Consider the following 21560-nt stretch of genomic DNA (forward strand, 5'->3'; position numbering starts at 1 on the left):
TATCATTACCTGCTGATAATAACCTGTAATCACAGGCTATAGTTGTAAAAATCACTTCTGTTGTTATATAGAGTCTTAACCACAAAGACACCCATCTCTCTCTCTATTTTTTAAAATATTATTTTATTGTTTATTAGTTCGTATCTTGCGATTTATTTCCCCACGGAACTTTTCTTTTCATCATTCAAAACCCTCATATGTTGGCTTTCCAGTTTTCTGTTAGTGCAATCACGTCACAGCAGGTTTTAAAAAAGTGAAAAAATCACGTAGAATTCTCTCAGTAGGTCAGTCCATCTGCTGCAAGAATCCTTGGTCTTCATGTTTACTGCTTAGTTACTCTTTTGTGACTCAGACTGTATGTTTGTAGTCATTGTCAAGCTTTAGAATGAGCTTGTATATACATATCCACAGCACATTCCACTTTTCCAGACATTAAATATTTCTATTTTAGGTAGAGCCAGACTGAACTACCGGGCAGACGTTCATGTGCTCTGGTTGGGATCAGAGGAACATCTGGGGGAATTGGAGTTCGTTTTATGGGTAGAATAACAGATAACTCTTTAGGTGACAAACATTATTTATAGCACATTTTATTCCAAGGGAAACTGTAATTAATATGTACTATTCTGCAGTTCATTTGTTCATTTTTAGGCTATTAAGCAACAAAAAAAAAAAAAAAAAAGAGAGAAACATGCATAAATTTGTCTTGACACATAACTGATTGTAAACATAATCAGCCTCTCAAACCAGTGCTGTGCAACACACATTGTTGGAACTTTTGCTTCAGTGACTTTGGTGGTTGGTGCAAACAAAGCAAGCAAACAAATGAAAGATTGTAATTTAATGCACTTTCACCAAACCACAATATTATTATTATTTTTTTATCTTCTGCAGACATTATGCTCTAATCTCATTCCTGCATGACACAAAGCCCAAACATCCTGTAGGTCCAAAAGTGAGTAGAGTTTAGTCCTGTCTCCATCGTGTATTTAATTCCCACTGCTCACATTTCAAGCCATTGTGCATCAACTGAAAGTCACTAACTTTTCCAACCGCACAGGGTTTCTTCTTAGTCACTGCAAAGGCACAAAGCACACCAACCCTTCTACAGCTCAGCCCAGTGATAAGAAAATAAGTAATCAGTAGGTTTACAGGCTTGTGTGCCTGCTGGCGGGCCGTTGCTTTCACAGAAACAGGATAAGAGGAAGTGGTTTTCACAGCTTTGCTCAAACACTGACTCTTGAACTTTGTGATACTTCCAGATCATACTTGTAACTGAAAAAAAACACACCCCAAAAACATTTAACATGCATTTAATTCACACCATATAGTGTCTTCAAAGGTTTTTGTTTCTTTCTTTTTTTAACCAGGAGAGCTGTTAAAGTGCTTTACACACATGGGAAAAAAAACCTCATTATTTGATACTTGCTATGAACACATTATACAGACTTGGAATTCAAGTATTTTTAGTCCCATTGTCACAGGTGTATAACACCAAGCACCTATCCATGCAGTCTACCTTTAAAAACATTTTTTTCAAAAAAACTGATTGTAAAGAGCTCTCTGAATTTGAGTATGGTAGCGTAATAGATATCACTATCACAACAAGTACTTTGTAAAATGTCTCAATATTATTATTGCAAAGCAAAAGCATTTAGGAGCTAAAACAATTCAGGCACATAGTGGTAGACCATGCAAGGTAAGAGCAGGGTTACTGCGTTCTGAGGTGTGAAGGGCATGAAAGTCGCCGACGCCTTACAGACTCAGTGACTGCAGAGCTCCAAACTTCTTAACATCAGCACAAAAACTGTCCACCGAGAGCTTCGTGGCATGGGTTACTAAGGCCGATCAAGATCCTGGCAGGAAGAGCATCCAGCGTAAAACTGTCAAATAAAAACACATGGAGCTAATCACTATGGCAATCCCTTATGAGAAGGGAGCAGCTGAAATTAGCTTTAGGTTTGATTGGAAATAGATCGGCATTTATAGAAGACTTTTGCAGTTTTACAGCCCACACAGCTCCTTGTTCTGTGTATGCAGCAAAATGATAGAGATATTCTATCAATGAGCTGTAGTGAGTGTAAAGTACTTTGCTGTGCTCTGCTGGGTTAGCAGCACCAGAGTTTGTGACAGCAACATACTGAATAAAGTGATTGTGGATTATCAATCATCCTCACCAACCTCTGGACCACTAACTGGACAGGTTATTGGGGCAGAGATTAGCTTTTCATTATTGCTATTATTATTATTTCAACAGCTGTGACAAAAAAAAGTCCCATATATAAGATAAAGTATTTGTCATCTATAAACTATACACTATGTTTTAAAAGTTTTGCATTTTAAAAGGCCATTTTAGAGTAATGGAACGGCAAAAAAAAACAAACAAAAAAAAACCCAGTTGAAAATGAAAGAGTTAAAGTTGAAGTTTATATTAAGAGGAAATAATAAATCTCTGCATTTGTCTGTTTGCATGAAAACCTGCACATTTTAGCTATCGCCTTTCTCTGATGTATCTTATTCTTCCACATAACCTTTGTGCAAAGCTTTGATTTCCTTGAACCACCACAGGAAAACAATTCGAGCCACTGAGATTCTTAACATGTGAGCAGTATTCTGCCCGTAGTGCAACATGAGACACCGTTTGAGGCAGAAAATGTGGTATTCAGGCTGTCAGCTGCGACGCATAACTGAGGCAGTGTTTAATTCGGTCAGTGAAATGGTGGTTGGACCATATTGTCGGCCCTGATGAACGACGATTGATGACAGCGGTGACGAGAGGCAAAGTCAGCATTTTCCTCCGTCAGCTGCTTGGTTTTCAGCCCCAGAGTCCCAGACAAAGAGGGCGTCACTACGATCTCATCCCGGGGTGATGCTTTTCTACTGAAAGAGAAGAATACACAGAAAAATTAATTTCAGGCGTAACGATGTAGAAAATAATCAAAAACTGAAATCAACACCATTTACAGTTTAAAACTTATGAGGTTTTCGATTTCATTGCAATTTTATAATAAAAGCACTGTCGGATTATGGTTCAGCCATAGAAATAACTCTTAGCAAATTAAACTCACATATAAAACTCAAATTGGCTTCTTCATTATTTAATAGACATCAATGATGCAAGATTTTTCAGTGCATAAATAAAATCATAAATACCTGCAAATGCTACTCAGTGTTGATTTGAACCACGTGAAAAAGCTGAACTGAGCTGCAATTCCTGCAAATTAATCAAAATCCAGACCGTTACGTTTCTACCAGGAAGAAATACATAATTTTCTGCTGTAATAATTTTGCATTCAATGTTGCTAAAATTTTACACCTTTTTCTGCTGTGAGTATCTGAAGCTCTGCCACTACACAGGAGGTAGTAACTGCGCTGTGCCATTGGCAACATCTCCATTTGTGGAACAAATGTCTGACACTTGTTTGACGCTTGTGTTCAAAAATGTCGTGAGTCAGACGGCTGAGGCACGTACTGATGTGGTGAGTTTATTGCACAGATGCAGGGTGTCACATCCAGCTATTCAAGAAATCCTAAGCCACAACAGCTGCCAGGCAAAGAGGCTGCAAGTGAACCTCCCAGCCGACTATGCTACTGGGTCACGTAACGACATATGGTATGGTAACCAAATCTAAATCAGTAAATGTGAGATTGCAGTTTAGGAAGGATTTGGTTGCACATAATGAAATAAAAGTCAACGATCGAATGACACACAATCCCCCCCAAAATAATTAAATAAATACAGGATCAGCAAGTTCAGTTTTGTAACACATTACTTATAGATTGCTTTTACTTTAGATAAATGATGAATGGAAATTATTTCAGTGCTTCACTTCCTTTAAAGAGTGACATAAGTCTTTAAATAAGACTACAGCTTTAAAATATTTTTAAAAAATATTTCAAAGGCCTTATTAAACAACTCAAGATACAGGAAAAGTTATTTGGTTCCCTTTAAATCAGCTATTCTTACTATTCTTCCAGTATGTACACTGCTCAAAAAAAAATTAAAGGAACACTTTTTAATCTGAGTATAGCATCAAGTCTGCTAAACGTCTGGGATATTGATCAGGTCAGTTAAGTAGCAGAGGGTGTTGTTAACCAGTTTCAGCTGCTTTGGTGTTAATGAAATTAAAAGGAGGGTTTTTTTTCCACGTTTTGAATTTGTCACCACTGACAGCATGAGGTGATACCTGGAGAGATTGTCCAGTCCACTGTTTCCCAGCACAGTCTCAAGAGCATGAAGGAGATTTCAGAAGACAGGCAGTTACTATAGGAGAGCTGAACAGGGCTGTAAAAGATCCTTAACCAATCAGTAGGACGCATGTATTTTTTTGTGCACGGAGGACCAAGATGAGCACTGCCAGAGCCCTACAAAATTACCTCCAGCAGGCCAGTATTGTGAATGTTTCTGACCAAACAATCAGAAAGAGACTTTATGAGGGTGGCCTAAGGGGTCGACATCATCTAGTGTACCCTGTGTTCAGTGTCTGGCACTCTGGAGACCAATTAGCAATTGCCATAGAATACCAGAATTGGCAGAACCACCAATCGAGCAAATTCTGCCCGAACACATGTGACAGACGTGAAAGACTCTGGAGAAGTTGTGGAGAACATTATGTTTGCCTGTAGCATCATTTAGCCTGAGGGGTTGGATGGTGGGTCAGTGATAGTCTAGGGAAGTATGTCCCTGGAGGAACACACAAATGTCTACACGCTAGCATTGTCACCCTAACTGCCATTAGGTATCAAGATTAAATCCTTTTTTCCCCACTTTGGTGTCTTTTGTTCTTTTTGTGCTTTGTTTTCCTCATACGACTCATTATGCTTGTATTCATGTTTATTTTTTAATAATACAATAATTTATAATTTTAGTCTATGAAGCGCTCAAAAAAGCACTTTAATCTCTGAAGTTTCAAGATCAAGTACAAATATTAAGTGGAGATGAATTTATCCTGAATCCACTTAGTTCTTCTAAAAAGAAAATAAACATGTGGAAATCACCTCTTGGTAGTCCAGGACTTGTTTTCCCGATGTAGAAGAAGAGCAGCAAGGCAAATATTATGTTTGTTAAGGCATAAACCCATTGAATAACAAACATAATCAATATGGAGCTCAATGCCTGAAAGAAAACAAAGGATACGTTCACATTATTCCAAAACTATCAAGAAAGCCATGAGAACAAAATCAAAATATTGTACAGCAAATGTCTGTCATACCCCAATGAGAGCGATCCAGCGGTTACACAACTTTGCATAGAAGGAATTGTGCTTGGGTTGGATTTCAAAGCTTTGGTGTTCTGCTTTATCTCCAGTGCCTGAAAGATTTAAGAAAGGGTCAAACAGGTAGGTAGCTTCTATGATACAGTATATACCTTAATCTATTCTAATGTTTGATAGGTAAATCTGATCACCTGTGCTGTAATTGTGAGTCTCAGCAGGCAAATCCTGCTCAACGTGACCAATATCTTTATAGCCCGTGATTTGAGGCTCCTCTCCAGCCTTGAGCTCTCCTCCTCCACCCGGCCCCTGGTCTTCCTCTGCTAGTGAAGCAGAACTTGTCCCCTCTTCTTTCTCTTCTGAGGAAACACTGGAGTTCGAGTCCAAACCAAAGCTGTCCATTAGCTTCTGCTTAGCAGTAGCCTTTCTGTTCTTGGATGTGTTGTACATGTCTTGCATGCAGGAGGTCTTCTCAGCTGCAGAGTCCACATTTGAAACAGGTGGAAATATCTGGTCCATGTCCCTAGTGAACTCCAGCAGAGTGCCTTTACTCTGCGGACTCCCGCCATCACTGCCATAGTTTGGAAGATTGGCTTGAATCAGTGACGTGCTGCTGTGCCTGGTGGACCTGCGCTGGTTTCTTTTGCCCACTATGGCGGTGTCCCTCTTATCTTTATTCTGAAGGTGGGAGGTCATGGCCACGCTGAAGTAGGAGTAGTCGACAAAGCTGTAGGTGAGCATGAAGTTGATGGTGACGATGGGCGCCAGTACGTTGACTTGGCCGATGAAAATGAAGGCCATTGTCACCAGGCTCGTCAGAAAGATAGCCGCCACCGGGGTCTTGTTTGGGCCTTTCTGTCAGGGAGAAAAGGTCACACGATATTAGCGATTCCTGTTACAATGTACCAAATGCACGTATTGTGTGCCTCTAACTCAACACAATTTGTGTGACAAAGAAAAATGTCTTATTCTTCCTGGGATTTTGTACATTTGCCACAGCTAACCCTTTGCCAAGTAAAATCGATGTTAGTTTTGAGCAAAGGGGGGAAAACACCAATCCAGAGGAACAGAGACACAATGAAAACGAACATAAAGCTGAATCTGAGTTAAATAAAACACCGATGAGTGATCTTTTCCTGCTGTTGTCCACTGAGTTTTCAAAAGTTCATGTTCAGTGTTTGATTTACCAACAAGTAACAATCAGATGATTACTTATTCATGTTGCTGACAAATGTAAGCTTTATAGCTTGAAAAAAGTGGGTCGTATTGAGTAAATAAAAAAAAATCCATTACACAAAATCTTCCTATGACTTCATCTGGACTTCTTCTGGCCAGTCTGACATGAGATAGCTGTGACGCCCATGAGAAAGCTATTTCGACTTTTAGAAAGGTTCTGGTGCTATTTTTCCATGAGTATGCCTACATTACATTTAATTAAATCAAACACACACTGCATAAATAAAGAATATGTTTGTGTTTACAACTTAAATAGTGTTCAGCATTCACAATTAAATGAATGGAATAAAACAATGCCCCCAACAATAATTGCTTTTCTCAAAATGGAAAAATGGCTTTAACATGTGGTTTGTTAACTAGTTTGCTTTTATTTCCCAGGTCCTATCTCACTGTTTAAGGAGCACTGCTGTGTGCTGGAGGGCCTCCAGAGCATACAGCGGAGCAGGGCCCTGCCCGTCTCCCTTCCTGCGTTTGTTCTGGGGCTTTGATTTGGGCCAAGATGTCTAGGGCCTCATTCCAGCCTGCTGAGAGAGGTCAGATACTGCTGCCATCCAGAGAAGTCTGAGGAAAACTGGGGTGGAAGAGGTCAGGTTGTTAACGTGACTATGTGTGCATGTGTTTTGCAGCAATGTGTCGTAACTCTTTGATGCAATAAAGTCAGTCCACTCACTTCTGTGGAGTGCTTGCTCTATAATTAGGCAGACCTGTGACCGTGTCCTTCTGAATCCATACACCACAGCCCCCTTTAGAGCCAGACTTAGCACACTTATTCATTTACAATGTATGTGTGTGTTACTTTGGGCAATCAGAGAATCCAACTTCAATCCCAATTACTCTATACAACTTGTATTTGATTCACAGAATAATACAGTAAGCATGCAGTTACAGAGTACTGCAGTCAAAATGCAATTTGTTATAGTTCAGTTCTAGGGGAATTTCACTGTGTCAAACTTATTCACAGTCATTTTGTGTCTACATGTGGTGTGAAGATATACAGAATGATGATGCCCTCATTTTAATTCAGTCTGCAGATATCTGTTTTAATCAACTAGCACCCTGAAATTAATCTTTGACTAGTTATGGTGACTTCAAGCTACTCTCAAGTTCATCCTCCCCCACGATATGCACACTGACACTGAAAACCAATCCTTAGACTCATAAATCATCCTTTAATGATGAGTCTTTTTGGTGAATCCTTTTTCATTCCAAGTAAGGCAAGCATCAGTTTTAGATGTCATAGTATTGGACGTTATTCTGCATGTAAGGGAATTTAGTAGCTGATGAATACACCTCAGTAATATCAATTGACATCAAAAACACTCTAGCTAATAGTTTTCAGTTCACACATTCCTCCCTTCATGGCTCTATCCACCCACCCCTCTTCCCAAAAAGGCCAGACAGGGAATGACCCTCTCCTGGGCGATGCACTGAAGGATCCTGGGTGCTCCATACAGGCCGCCCATGCAGGAAGCCAGGGAGGAGATGTAGAGGCCCAGCAGAAAGAGGAAACCCACCAAGGAGACCTGGAGGAAGAAGGAAAACAAACAGAGGGTGAAAAAGGATGGGTGGGGATGAGAGCTCACAACAGTTACGCCCAATCCAGTTCCGCTACAGCCAGCCCCTTATAAAAACAATGAGAAATCACCACTGATGGGCAAGTCAAGGACTTGGTCAAAGCAACATCTAATGGTCGTATTTTATTAAAACGTCTAACTCATGTGCGATCATTTTATAATGAATTTGAGATTTTTACCATTTTGCAGTAATGCTATGCTGAATGTTTGCTACACCAAGAGACAAATGATCAGTTTATTTGTTTGGAGCTGGGCAACACTTTCTGAAGACAATTTATGCATTGATTTCTCATTCCCTGTCCTCAAAACAAAACACTGTATATGACCGATTTGTTAGAAGTGCACAGTGCACAAGGCATCAAAGGCCTATTAAAGCTGTATAGTGGAGGCTTTGGCGAAACACATGTTATTGCAACAGGGAAGGCAAGAGAAGACTTTGCTTTTTTTGGTCAGACAATGCCAAACCACCAACTGCACATGTGACGGTGGCATGGCTCTGTGGAAAAAGAGGTGCTAAACGGGGGGATCTGCATGCCCAACATATTCCTATCCTGAAAAACCTGAAATATTAAGCTGCACATTTTCTACATTAAGCAAAAATAAGACTAAATCTTTTAGCACTATAGCAAGTGGTCCTCCCAGTTCTGAAACACTTATGGTTGATAGACTAGACGACACAGTGGTAATCCTCCCCCAACTTTTGAAAATTATTGCTGCCACCCCCCCTCCCAAAAATCCCCACTTCTAAGTCTAAAATTGATAATTATTTCCACATTTGAATATAATATGAATATAATGTTGCTATGCAGTATTATATAGTCAGAACACAAACTAACCACACCACTAACATAGTGAGACACCATGGGAAGTCCCCTTACCTCTCCCCTTTTGTTGGAAGGCCCCCCCTCACAAAGCCGAATGGAAACACAGAGAGGAGTTTACCTTTTCAGCTATCAAGAAATCACAGCGTAGAGCTTCTCTGGTGCAGATGGCCCCCAGGAGAAAGACAAAGACCAGATACAGGAACCACCTGTGGGTCACCAAAAGTACAGCGCAGAATTACTAACAACTATTGAGTCACAACAAGTGAATGTCTGATAGCGATGTGTTTTTAGAGCGGGTTACTTTTGTTTTCCAGTGAATGGAAAAGAAAAACCCACTCAGTGTACTGAGAAAACCACAAGAGTAAAATCTAAACTTATAGGATTAAACCTTTCTGAAAGATCAATCCACCGAATCTATCAAAGGGTTTTCCTGTACTTTCTATTTCTTAATGTACAATCACTGTAGTCATAGTTAATCTAGTTTAAGTATTGCGTACTGTGGTGTGTAAATTTTTCCATTGTTTTTGTATGTAAGTATACAGTGCCACTAAAGAGTATTTCTCACCCCTTCCTGAGTTGTTGCTTTTTCACATTTATCAAATCTCAGTGTTTCAGATCATCAAACAAGTTTTAATATTAGAAAAAGATAATCAAAGTAAATACAAATTGCAGTTTTTAAATGATGATTTTATTTATTAAGAAGAAAAAGCAAGCCAAACCTACCTGGCTGTGTGTGCAAAAATAATTGTCCCCCCTCTTAAATCAAGAATTACCTGTGATTAACCACATTTTTTGGAAAGTTGAGATCAAATTCAATAGGCAAAATGAATTAGATTAAAAGATCTCAAAAAGCAGCACATCATGCCACGAGCTAAAGAAACTCAAGAACAAATGAGAAACGAAGTCGGCGACATCTGTTCATCCAGAAAGAGTTTCAAAGTCATTTTCTAAGACTGTCTGTGGTTCTCCGGTGAACCACAGAGAGAGCCGTTATCCACAACTGCAGAAAACTGAGAACAGTGGTGCATCTTCCCAGAAGAGGTGGACCTACTACAATTACTCTGAGATCTCATCAACGACTCATCCAGGTGGTCATAAAACAACCCAGAACAACATCTAAAAAACTTCAGGCCTCACTCGCCTAGTCATGGTCAGTGTTTATGATTCAACAATAAGAACACCACTGCTGGCCAAATAGAACACAAAGGCTTGTCTCACATTTGCCAAAAATCATGATCTCCAAGACTTTGGAGAAAATTTTCTGTGGAGTGATGAAAACAAAAGTATAATATTTTGGAAGGTTTGAGTCGCCTTTCCCATGAACAACAGCCAAACACGGTGGTGGTAGTGTGATGGTTTGGGGCTGCTTTGTTGTTTCAGGACCTCGATGGCTTCTGTAGTTCATCACTCTATGAATTGTGCTCTCTACCAGAAAATCCTGAAGGAGAATGTCCGGCCATCAGTTCGTCAGTTCGTGCACTAAAGCGCACACACACTTGTGTTAGGCAGCAGGACAATGATCCAAAACACACCAGCAAGTCCACCTTCTTAATGTCTCACAAGACAAAAATGAAAGTTGTGGAGAGGTCTACCCAAAGTTTTGACTTCTATCCAATTGAAATGCTTTGACATAACCTTATACAATCCATTTGTACCCCAAAAACACTCCAATGTTGTTGAATCACAGCAGTTCTGCAAGTTCTGCCAGTTATCACAAATGCTTGATTGCAGTTATTGCAACTAAGGATGACACAACCAACTACTGGGTTTATTGGGAAATTACTTTTTCACACAGGGCAGGTAGGATTGAACTGCATGTATATTTACTCAGGCTATTTTTGCCTAATGTTAAACTTTGTTTGATGATCTGAAACATTTAAATGTGAATTTGATAGATATGGAAAAAACAAGAACTTGTGCAGAGGGTAAATACTGTTTGACAGCACTGTATAGATATGTGTATGTTTTAGTGGATTTGGGGGGTTGTCGTACGAGGTGAAGACAGCTGCTAGTGTTCCCACGGGGATGTTGTGCTCAGGTCGCTGAAGGTCTGAGCTCATGTTGAAGCCTGCCATAACCCCTACAACACACACAAAGATGGGCAAACCACAAAATGTACACAAGGTGCTTGTCAACGCAAACTTCATTTTTACATTGCATATGAAGCAAAGAATGATAAGCAGGATTTGAATGTTTGCATGCTTTTCCTATTCTGGGATTTTCTTTTTGTGTGAAATACAGAAATCTAAAAGAAGTTGTTGAGGATCTACTCACCTGTAGCAGCAGGGAAGAAAACCCCAAATACTGTAAAGAAGTTTTCCCCAGTGGTATAATCTGGCATAGTGTTGCTACTGAGCAGCCCAGCTGAATAACCAATGAAACCGTGCTCTGAAAGTGGAGACAAACTCACATAAAGCACATCAATACAGAAAGGCATGTGAGAATTACCAGCATTTCTTCACTGAGTAAACAGTTGTGAACATTAAATGATGATGAAGGAGGAAGAAACTATGCAAACTCCATTAGCTAGAGGTATGAAAATTAGTTTCAGGTCTTTCTTTAGACATGAAAAGTCAGCTCTCTGTTAGGCTTTTACTTATGTATCAATATTTTAGGCAACAAACACACAATCCCAGGCTGTAAATGACTCATAACAAGAATACTTAACTTTCTATCTTATGTAACATTCATCTGTTTGAAATCAGTTCATGAAGGGACACATAGCAGCTCCACCTGGAATAATGATGGTTATTTCTCTAGTGCATAAGGGAATAAACTGGTTTAAAAATAAAGAAGAAGAAACATTTGCTTCTTTAACATGTTTAAGGAACAATTATAATAATGAGTTTCTATTTCTCACTTCCTATTAATACAACCCAACAAATGTTGCAGTCTAGTCCAATCTTAAAATGTTTGTAGCTGCTACATAGGGCCAGCAGTTACCTTATGATTTTAAAACACATCACTCTCACAAATTGATTAATAATGTGTTCTTAGATTAATAAGCAGTCACCATATTTGGCCTTTTCCTGACTTTTTAAGCTACGCTTTGTGCAGAAAATTAGATCAACTGTATAAGAAATCACAGCATACAGAAAGGAAAAACATAGAGCACTATATACCAGGTGTTTGAACAGTACAGCATTACATTTGCATAGTCATTAGAGCCCTCCATAACTCAACAACATCTGCATCATAGTCAGCAATATAACACCAAGTAAATAAATGCTGCAAAGACTATTTCAGTCAAAATAAATGGCAACAACAACCGGTGACACCTTTCAAATCTACAGACTAAAGACATGCCGGGATGGCTCTAGGTCAAGTCAGTTTGCTGAATGTGTGAAGGCGGCCATTTAAACTACGCAGTCTGAAGGACCCGCCTATGTTACAAAACCGGACATTTCCCACTTGGTTATCTTGTGATGGGAAAGAATGTGTTCTCTCAGATTAATGACATGTTTATCCAAAAGGAAGTTACCACCCTTTTCAGAAGCTCAGCAGCTTCCAAGTTTGGGAGAAAGAATGAAAGTGAGCAAGAGAGGGAGACAGAGAGCGGGAGGAAAGAGCGAGAAAGGGAGAGACACATAGAGAGAGAGAGAGAGAGAAAAGAATGCTCATTTTTTTCCTTTTGTTTTACAAAAGGCCAAAAGAAAAGGCCTGGATACACTCTCTGTTCCAGCTTTGTATGATCTCTAGCATATGCGTTTAATGAGGTCAAAAAAGCTAAAAAAAAACTCCCGTTCACTTTGTGACCCACTAGGATCGCCCTCTATCCAAACAATCATGATCTAACAAACCCAGGGCAGCCAGTGTCAAACTGCATCAAGAGCACCCCACCCATATTACAACATCATAGTCCAACATCCAAGTGGGCTCAACTCTGCCAGCTCTCACGGCTAAGCCCTCCAAGTACTTATTTTGGAGCATTCACATATTCATTACACTTTAATATAAAATCCTTATATGTACTACATTCACTGCAAATTGTCCCCCTCATTTTCTCTAGGAATAATAACAATGATAGGCTGGCAAAGATTTGTGTTGGGCCCTGTTGCAAACTACACCTCATTTTAAAAACTACAGCATCATAAGACTTCACACAAGATCCAGAGACCCCGTTTAAGCCATTGTGTATTACTTTGGTTGTATTGGCAGTGTGTTTGACATCACTGCCAAGTTGAAAAATGAAGTTGCCAAGCAGAAGCTTTAAACAAGGTGGATTAAAAATCTGATGGTACTTTTCTGCATTCGTTAATTATGTATCTACAAGATCCTCAACACCACTACCTGAAATAAAGACCCAAACTATGACAGAGCCTCCTCTGTGTTTTACAGATGGCTGTAGACACTCACTGTTGTTCATCTCTCCTGACCTCCTCTAAACATGCCCATAATGATTTCAACCAAAGATTTCACATTTGGATTCAGGTTTCACACATAAATCCAGTTCTTGTGCAATTTTGCATACTTTAGCCTTTCTTCCCCATTTCTTTTCCTTAAAAAAAAAATGACTTCTTGACAGCTGCCCTTCCACTGAAACCATTTCCTACAAGGTCCGTGTTAAATCATTCTTCTGAAAATGGTCAGGCACAAGGACTGGACTAAATATGAGTGAAAAAGCAATGAAATCTCTGAAGAACAACTCTAAAAGTCCTTTAGAAAACCTGGAGAACTATTTCTCAAGACCATCCACCTATTTATCCATAAGAGGTGACTCAAGACTTTTGCATAGTATTGTAAAAGTAATATTAAAATGTGTATGAAGGAAACTTTGACCATAGATGTCCACAATATATAATATTATACCCCGGAGCTTTCCCAGTTTCCAAATAAGTAAAGTCATCTAATTACCATAATTAACTGACAATTGCTTGCTTTATGTGGGGCCTTCTTTATGAAGTTTGCAGCGTGCAAGCAACCATTATTACCCCTAATATTTATTCATCAAAGAATCCAATATATAATACTGAATCAGAAGGTAACTCCCACTAGGCTGATGATCCTTTTTAATACACAGCTAGAAGACTTGTCCTGACACGTCTTCAATTTGATCCATAGCATTTTGTAGAGATGTAGAGCTTTATAAGCCTATTTACTATGTTTCCAGCTCGAGCTAAGGCAAGAATGTCTTCATTCCAGTTTACTTATTCTGTATCGAGCAAGTTTACAGGCAGAGTGGGGCTCATTTCTGAGTTGACCATGCCTCTGAATGTGTAGTTAGATTACATGAACATCTGAGGCCTCTCCCTCAGTCTGAATGACCTCTTACACTCCCACACTAACTTACATAAATTGCTGTGCATGTTGCATAGGCTGTGAGTTTACAGAGGTGGTCCTGCTGGGATGATCGAGAACTATATATTATAGTAAGAATCACAGGGAGAGATGATGTGGTGGTCTCTGGAGTAGCAGCAGGCTTCAGATCTCAGTTCCGGCTCTCTCTCTTTGTCATTTTCCAAAAATGTGGGTGAGTCTGGTTAACACCCTAAACCCCAGACCCAAGGAGCACATTATGGCTTCCTTTTCTGTGGGGAATAGACTTCAAGTATAAGGACAGGGTGAGGCGTGTCAGAGCGTAATTCAACGATGCACCACAATCAGAAGGGTTTGTGGTTAAACTGTTTGGTTGCAGAGACAATACATGGGCGGCATTACTGTCAGAATAATTTACTGTGCTTACAGACTTGTGAACTATTCAGGACTATGTTACATGCTGCAGTTATGCAACACTTTAATTTTAACTCCAACTCTTACAGTGCTGCAAAAAGGACTTGCTGCAATCCACTTCTTTGACATTTTAGTGAATGGGAAAACCAGGTTTGTAAGTCAAGAGTTCATATACATAGATACTTAAATAGATAGAAACACTCCTAAATTCATCTTAATGATTACTAACAATTAACATGGGATGGTCAAAGCCAGCACCCGATATCTGTGATTTTTGTTGCTAGGGATAAAAGTTAGTGAAACATTACAGGGGCAAAACATTAGAATTAAAACCAACTCTGATAATTTTCTGCTGATTGACAATCTGTGAACTCTAAACTTTGCCTTTCTGATCATGACAGAGGTGGAAAATACTGATTGCAGTGTTTACAAAGGCAATATCTGCCAAACATATTAGCAATCATGTCCATAGAAAGTGAAATTTTGATGGAATATGTGGTTAACCAGACATGCCTAAGCTGTGATAGAGCTACACAATGGCGTGTGAAAATTGGGGACATGTTATCAAACTATGACCACATGCTTTTGGCGGTGGCTCCTTTCCTCCAGGATGTGTCTCAGTGTTCAGTGAGTTCATGTTAATCTGGGCCGTTTCAGCTAGCATGGAGACCTGCTGGTCCTCTGCCAACCATTAGGTCACCAAAACACACACAGAGCTGTTCTTAATTGGAAAAATCTGGAGTGGTCATTATGGCTGGTTGTACAGATCTTAAGGGCTGAAAACTGGTCTCTACCAAGTGTGCTTTAAACAAGACTGGGAGTTGGGAGGTGTAGAGCAGTAGGCAGTCTGGTTTTAATTTCACCTGAAGTAGTCGAGCTAAATCCAACAAAAACTAACAAGACAGGTAAGGTAATCTCTCCGTTTTAAAAAAAATGTATGAATGTTTTATCATGTGTGTGAGAACTCTTGGGTCTTGTGTGAAATGTGTTGTTCAAAGACTGATTTGACTCCTGGAACACTTTTTTCTTCCTACTCGGCAGGAAGTTGATAATCAGTGAGAACAGGAAATGTAGGGAAGGACTTCCTGGAGGTCAACAAAAAAAGACCCCCTCCACCGCACCCAAAAAAAATACTCACAATAATAATAAAATTAAAAAAAAAAAATAATAATTTTCAAACTTAAAATCTCAAAATACAACATAACAATACACATTAACTAATCGCTAAAGTGTGAAAGAAATAAACAGGTTAATGGACAGAGGAATGTCTGTAAAATAAGTAAAATAAGTGATACTGCAGCTACACCCACTGACTAAAACAGGTCACAACAGGTCCCCACACTCCTTCCATCACACTGCCTCTTTGGAAGCCCCCCCCCCACCCGAAAATTTAATAGTGAGTTATGGAGAATGAGATATAAAAAAAACAAATACAGCATAATAAAGTATTGGTATTTATAACTGGAAACACTAGTGTTCCCTGCAACATGAGCCAGGCTTCTCTTTATATTCTACTAGAGATCTGGTACTCAAACACTCAAAGAGTCAAAGGCAGCTTCAGCTCTAGATGTTCTGTGTACTAATGCTTTTTAAATCTTTAAAGCCTGAATCATCACATAATTGCCAGAAGATTCTGAATTTATTGAGCTATTTAACAAATTTCTTTAAAAATAATTAATTAAATTTTAATTTCCACACATGAATTTTAGTCTGCATCGTATTTCTTGCATCTGGTATTTTTTCAAATTGCTTAAAAATGTATTGTGCAATTTATTTAGGTGTTTTTCAGGGTGGGGGAAAAATGACACTGATGATGTGTGAGTCTCAAAAACTCACAAAAAATTGTATGTATCAAATAATATATAGTAGGTGTTTATTAACAGCAAACAATACTTAAAAGCCATGTTGGATTTTTACAGAAATTAAGAGTCAAATTAAAGACTCTACTACAACTACTTCTGACCAGCAGCCATCCTAGCCTCCTAATTTCCCCACAAATCTTCCTAATGCATGAAAAAATGTAACTATAACTGTGACTGTCTCTCGTTTTTGATACAGTAACCGATTGTTGATTTTTTTTTTGTTTCTCGTTTTCATTGTGATCATAGTGATGGTCGTTACCTGGGTCAAGGTGTGTGAATGTGCCAATGACAAAGTCCAGGGTAGAGATGGCCAGAACAGCCAGGAGGAGCAGCTGAAGTCTGACAATCCACTTGACACCAGCCAAGTTGATTCCAAGCAGACCTAGCAGCACTGCTGCTGACATGCAGCGCACCGCCCACTGAGTCTGAAGACCCAGCAGTTCTGCCACTGACTCGGAGAACCCCGTGATGTACATCGCCCCAGCGACGCACTGCAGAGTGGTAGAGAGCATTAATAGTGACACGAGATAGAAGGAAGGAAATTCAGTTTGTGCATTCCATGATTTTCTTAAGGGATAAAATATTACAAACAAACAATTTTAGCGGTGTTCAAATTCACTCACCTGCCCAAACACATAAAGGAGGCCAACAGTGCCCCCGACCCTTCCCCCTAGGATGGTAGAGATCATGGAGTAGATTCCTCCACTCCCAACACCACAGTGTTCAGACACTCCGATTCCTGACATAACTGTCACTAAAGCAACCAACACAACCATGGAGACGAGAACCATCCCAAGCAGCACTCCTGTGTTCCCCTGGATAATGTTAGGAAACAGCAAAGATCCAAAGTACAGAGTGATCACTGCACAAACTACACCACAATATGCATCTGCAGTTGTGAACTGGATATATTTGGGCCAATATACCACCTGTATTGTACACATCTTCTGCACATGACATCCTGCTCTGTTTAGTGCTTTGTATTCAGTTCATTTAAATAATCCTATCTTCACCATTCTCTCGCATTTTTTTAATCACTCCTCTTTTCTCCTCCTTGTATTTGTTTACAGTGTTCTATCTAATAGAAAAAAAGAGACATGCAGATGCTATACAGGTGTGGTGGACCAGCACTTTTTTATTTTATTTGCTCAGACATTTCTGATAAGATGCGTCTCTCTCTGAAAGAGAAACCCTGTTTTCCACACAGCAAACTATATTTTAGCTGTCAAGCTAAGGCCAAACGGATGTAGCAATTACAATCACTGGGTCTCTTTGTAGCTGTGTCCTGTGATGACACATGGCTATTACAGTGTTCTGGATCAATTGTCATGATGACACATACTTAACTATATGTGAAGCTAAAAACTGTGCTAAAAAATGTGGATGAGCTGAAAGCAGAAAGCCAAACATGAAGCTAAGCCATTATGAAGTATAAAAATGAAAACATACAAAATAAAATTTGGTGATTAGTGATTTATTTTTGATTCTTTAGTCTGCTACTACAGTGCTGTGAAAAGTATTTACCCTCTTCCTAGATGTCTGTGTTTTGCATATTTGTCACACTTAAATGTTTCACATAATCAGATAAATTGTAATAATAGACAGTGGTAACTGGAGCATTATGGCATAATCTTTGGCATAATCTAAAGAAACTCAAGAACGGATGAGAAACCAAGTCACTGACATCTGTAAGTCTTATGGAGTGAATTTGGGACTCCAGTGGAACCACGGTCAAAGCAATTATCCACAAAGACAGATAATTTGGATATTTGGATCAGTGGTATACCGTGTCAGGAGGGGCCAGCTGACCACAATTAGTCTAAGAGAGCATCGATGACTCATCCAGGAGGTCACAAAAGAACCCAGAACAACATTTAAAGAACTGCCTCACTTGCCTTAAGGTCAATAAGAAAAAAACTGGACAAAAAATGGCATCCATGAAGAGTTCCAACCACAGCCGAGCAATAAAACCACAAAGGCTCGTCTCATGTTTGCCAGAAAAAATCTTGATGGAAAAATATTCTGCGGACTGATAAGACAAAAGCAGAACTCTTTGGAAGGCTTGAGTCTTGTTACATCTGATGTCAAACTAACACAGCATTTCATAAAAACAACCTCATACCAACAGTCAAACATAGTGGTGGTAGTGTGATTCATGCTTTAGCATGTCCGGTCATGCTTAAAAACATTCAGGGCAGCTGAATTAAAACAATTCTGAAAAGAAGGTTGAGACAACAATTCCTCCGTAGTGATGCCAAAGACTTATTGCCAGTTATCACAAATGCTTGATTGCAGTTCTTACTACCAAGGATGGCACAACCAGTTATTAGGTTCAGGGGAAATTACTTTATCACAAAGGGCCATGAGAAAAAAAAAAAACCCTTAAGAACTGCATTTATTTTCACTCAGGTATTTTGTCTGAGCTGAAATATTTAAACATGACAAATACGCAAAAATAAGAAATCAAGAAGTGAAAAATCCTTTTCCACTGCAGTGTATCCACCATGCACGGTTATTAGACTCATATTTAAAGCCCCATTATGGCAGTTGCATTTAACAGAATTCAGCCTTTTAGCATCTTATTAGCGTGGGGAGAGTTTAAAGTGGATTAGCTGTTCTATTACCTACAATACACAAAGTGAAAGATAGTCTGTTTACTAACCACCAGGTAGCCAGTACGCAGGAACAGAACCACACCAAAGATGTTGATCATGCAGGTGGTGAAGACTCCATCCCAGGTGCCAAAAAGCACCGGCTCCCACACAAATACTTTGATCCTCCACCATGGCTGATTAGACTGCTGAAAACCCTAAACACAGAAATACAACCGTAGCAGCACTGGCTTATCTGAAGTCACTTTAACAACAGCCTGCAATGATCCTACAAATTGTTTCATTTGAGCTGACACACTGAACATCTTGCCTTTGCATCTTCATGGAACAGATCTTGAATATGTGTGTTTTCTTTAGTATCATCAGATTCTCCCTTCAACAGGCCTGTCTCAGCTCTTTCCTGCTCACAGGTGTACACCGTCCAACCGGCTGGCAGGGTTTCCATTGCAGCCTGGAGAGTTACAGTGTTTATATTTACAGGCTGGATGTAAAACAACAAAATAAAATCTGCATTTTAATATTGAAAAACTTTTTTGATCACATACTACTAGATTCACTCTAAAAGACATATAGTGTACCAAAATAATGGTCTTAGTGAGCTACTGGATGCTAGAGGTACAGTGCTTAACAAATGTATTACATCACCACCCAATGTAAGGTCTGTGCCCTAAAATAACAATATTGGTAAGAACCAAAAATCAGTTTCAATAATGGTTAACCCATCCGCATTTTTAAAGCTAAAATATCATTATAATGTTATCTATGAGTTTTGAAATTTACACATTTTCCAACTTACAGTTAATTCCCGGCACTCCTGAATAAAAAAAAAGTTTTAGAGGTTTAAAGTCCAGGATTTCACATCTGGGGGAAAAAAAAGTCAATACAGTTTGTTTTAAATAACAATATATTTTTAAATTTAAACACGTTTGTGACAGATTTGTCAAATATTCTAATTTATATTTTAGAACATTTCTGTCTTAAACGTGTATTTTATAAGAAGTAATCCCCCGAGAAGACAAAAAACCCACCCCAAAACAGAAAATACCCCCAAACATATTTTACATAATGATGTACTATCATGTATATGATTTTTCCTCGGCAAATATCGTAAAGTGTAGACTTAAAACTAGAAAAAGGAATAAGAGGATAAAACATGTATAATATCCCAATTAAAACATCCGATAAAACTGGATTTCCTTCTTACTTACTAGTCTAATACATTTCCGTTCAGAAACTACTGAGAAATTGAAATATCACAGCATGTTACTGGGTAATTCTGGCATGCCGCATTCAAAACACTCATAATTGTGAAGATATATAATCTATGATTGGAGCATACGGTTTTTCCTGGCATAGTAAACAGTACGGTAGCACAGGCATTTGTAGCGGTCGTCTTGGAAAGAATAGCACTGTTTATCCTGGTTAAACAGCAACAGGTGCAGCTTGAGGACACCCGGATGCAGCAGGGTGTGCTCCTCTGCGATGCGACAAACAGTAAATAGTTGTTAGCGTCACTGCTTTTACCTCAGAGGCTTCTGTTTCCAGATAAATAAACGAAGAATTATAACAAACATGTGAATTCATTGTTTCCTAGTTAGAAAACAAAATGTTGAAATGAATGATAACAATAATAATAGTTATGTTTATGGAAAGACAGCATATCAGAAAGTGTAATCAATTTCAAATTAAGCTCCTGGTGATATACGCTATTATGAAAACCGAGATGTGCTCTAGTCTTAAAATTGGCAGTTTTCTCAATAGAGTTTGGTGTGAGTGGCGGTCTTCTTTCAAACAGCTTCTTAGCTAGATTAACTCAGCGACACCTTACCTTTCACAATCTCATTTCATCCACTGCTTGTAATTTTTTTAAAAAAAATTAAAGAAAAAATAAATCCATTCCACTTTCCCACTTTTCTTTAAATCCTCTCAGTATTACAACGTGTTCGTCATATGGATACGTCAGCTGCCAGCAGGCAACTTAGGCATGCGGTTACTGCTCACCTTTCCGGGATGTGTTGGGGCATTTGCACAAGGATCTCGTGTTTGCTTTGGCAAGTCCTGCAGCAGGTAATGCTAGTAATGATTAGCTGAAAAATGCATCCACATGGATTTGATCCTTTTTATGGAGTTATTTCCTGAAACACGTTTGAATTTCAGACTGTGGGGATGTTTTCTGAGTCTTATTCCAGTCAATAAGTTACCAATCAGATCAGAAAACACATCAGTCTAAACACATATTCAAAAATAAATAAGAGAAAACAAAACTTGGAAGAGTTTCCCTGTACAATGACACAATGAAAATATTTTACATTTTCATGGTTTAAGATGATTATGTCAAGCATTGGTATGGCCATCTTTCATCACAGTCTGAACTCTCTTAGGCAAACTTTGTTGTAATTTCTTTTAATAACCTTCAGGAATAGTTCTCTGGGATTCTTAAAGGACATTAAACGCTCTTTTTGGATGTTGGCTGGCTCTCTGTGATCTGGGGAGGCCAGTCCGATTTGTCATCCAAGTATTCTTTTACTGCATGAAGACTGTGTTTTGGATCATTGCCATGGGGAGAAAT

General features: G+C 39.0%; 1 protein-coding gene across 1 annotated transcript; it reads right to left on the bottom strand.

The window, feature by feature from the left end:
- Window positions 1-533: 533 nt before the first annotated feature.
- slc12a8 (solute carrier family 12 member 8) lies at window positions 534-20979 on the bottom strand. The gene is made up of 14 exons (XM_085385391.1): window positions 19788-20979; window positions 19302-19442; window positions 19042-19188; window positions 17003-17194; window positions 16639-16870; window positions 11122-11235; window positions 10840-10927; window positions 8966-9053; window positions 7826-7972; window positions 5408-6068; window positions 5214-5311; window positions 4999-5116; window positions 3154-3214; window positions 534-2880 (listed from the first exon to the last, which is right to left on the bottom strand). Exons 2-14 carry the CDS (start codon window positions 19434-19436, stop codon window positions 2709-2711), a joined length of 2253 nt encoding a protein of 750 aa, XP_085241517.1. The 5' UTR covers window positions 19437-19442; window positions 19788-20979; the 3' UTR covers window positions 534-2708.
- Between the last annotated feature and the right edge of the window lie 581 nt (window positions 20980-21560).

Source organism: Rhamphochromis longiceps, linkage group LG16 (assembly GCF_057381845.1).
Source record: "Rhamphochromis longiceps isolate RC_006_pf linkage group LG16, R_longiceps_female_GT1.1, whole genome shotgun sequence".
In the NCBI taxonomy this organism is placed as follows: domain Eukaryota; kingdom Metazoa; phylum Chordata; class Actinopteri; order Cichliformes; family Cichlidae; genus Rhamphochromis; species Rhamphochromis longiceps.

Coding starts and splice junctions, on each gene's coding strand:
- slc12a8 (XM_085385391.1), bottom strand. CDS start 19,436: ATGGAAACCCTGCCAGCCGGTTGGACGGTGTACACCTGTGAGCAGGAA. Junction 6,069..7,825: donor TGGCCTTTTTGGGAAGAGGG/GTGGGTGGATAG, acceptor TCTCCCTGACAG/AAAGGCCCAAACAAGACCCC. Junction 2,881..3,153: donor ACACTGAGTAGCATTTGCAG/GTATTTATGATT, acceptor CTTCTCTTTCAG/TAGAAAAGCATCACCCCGGG.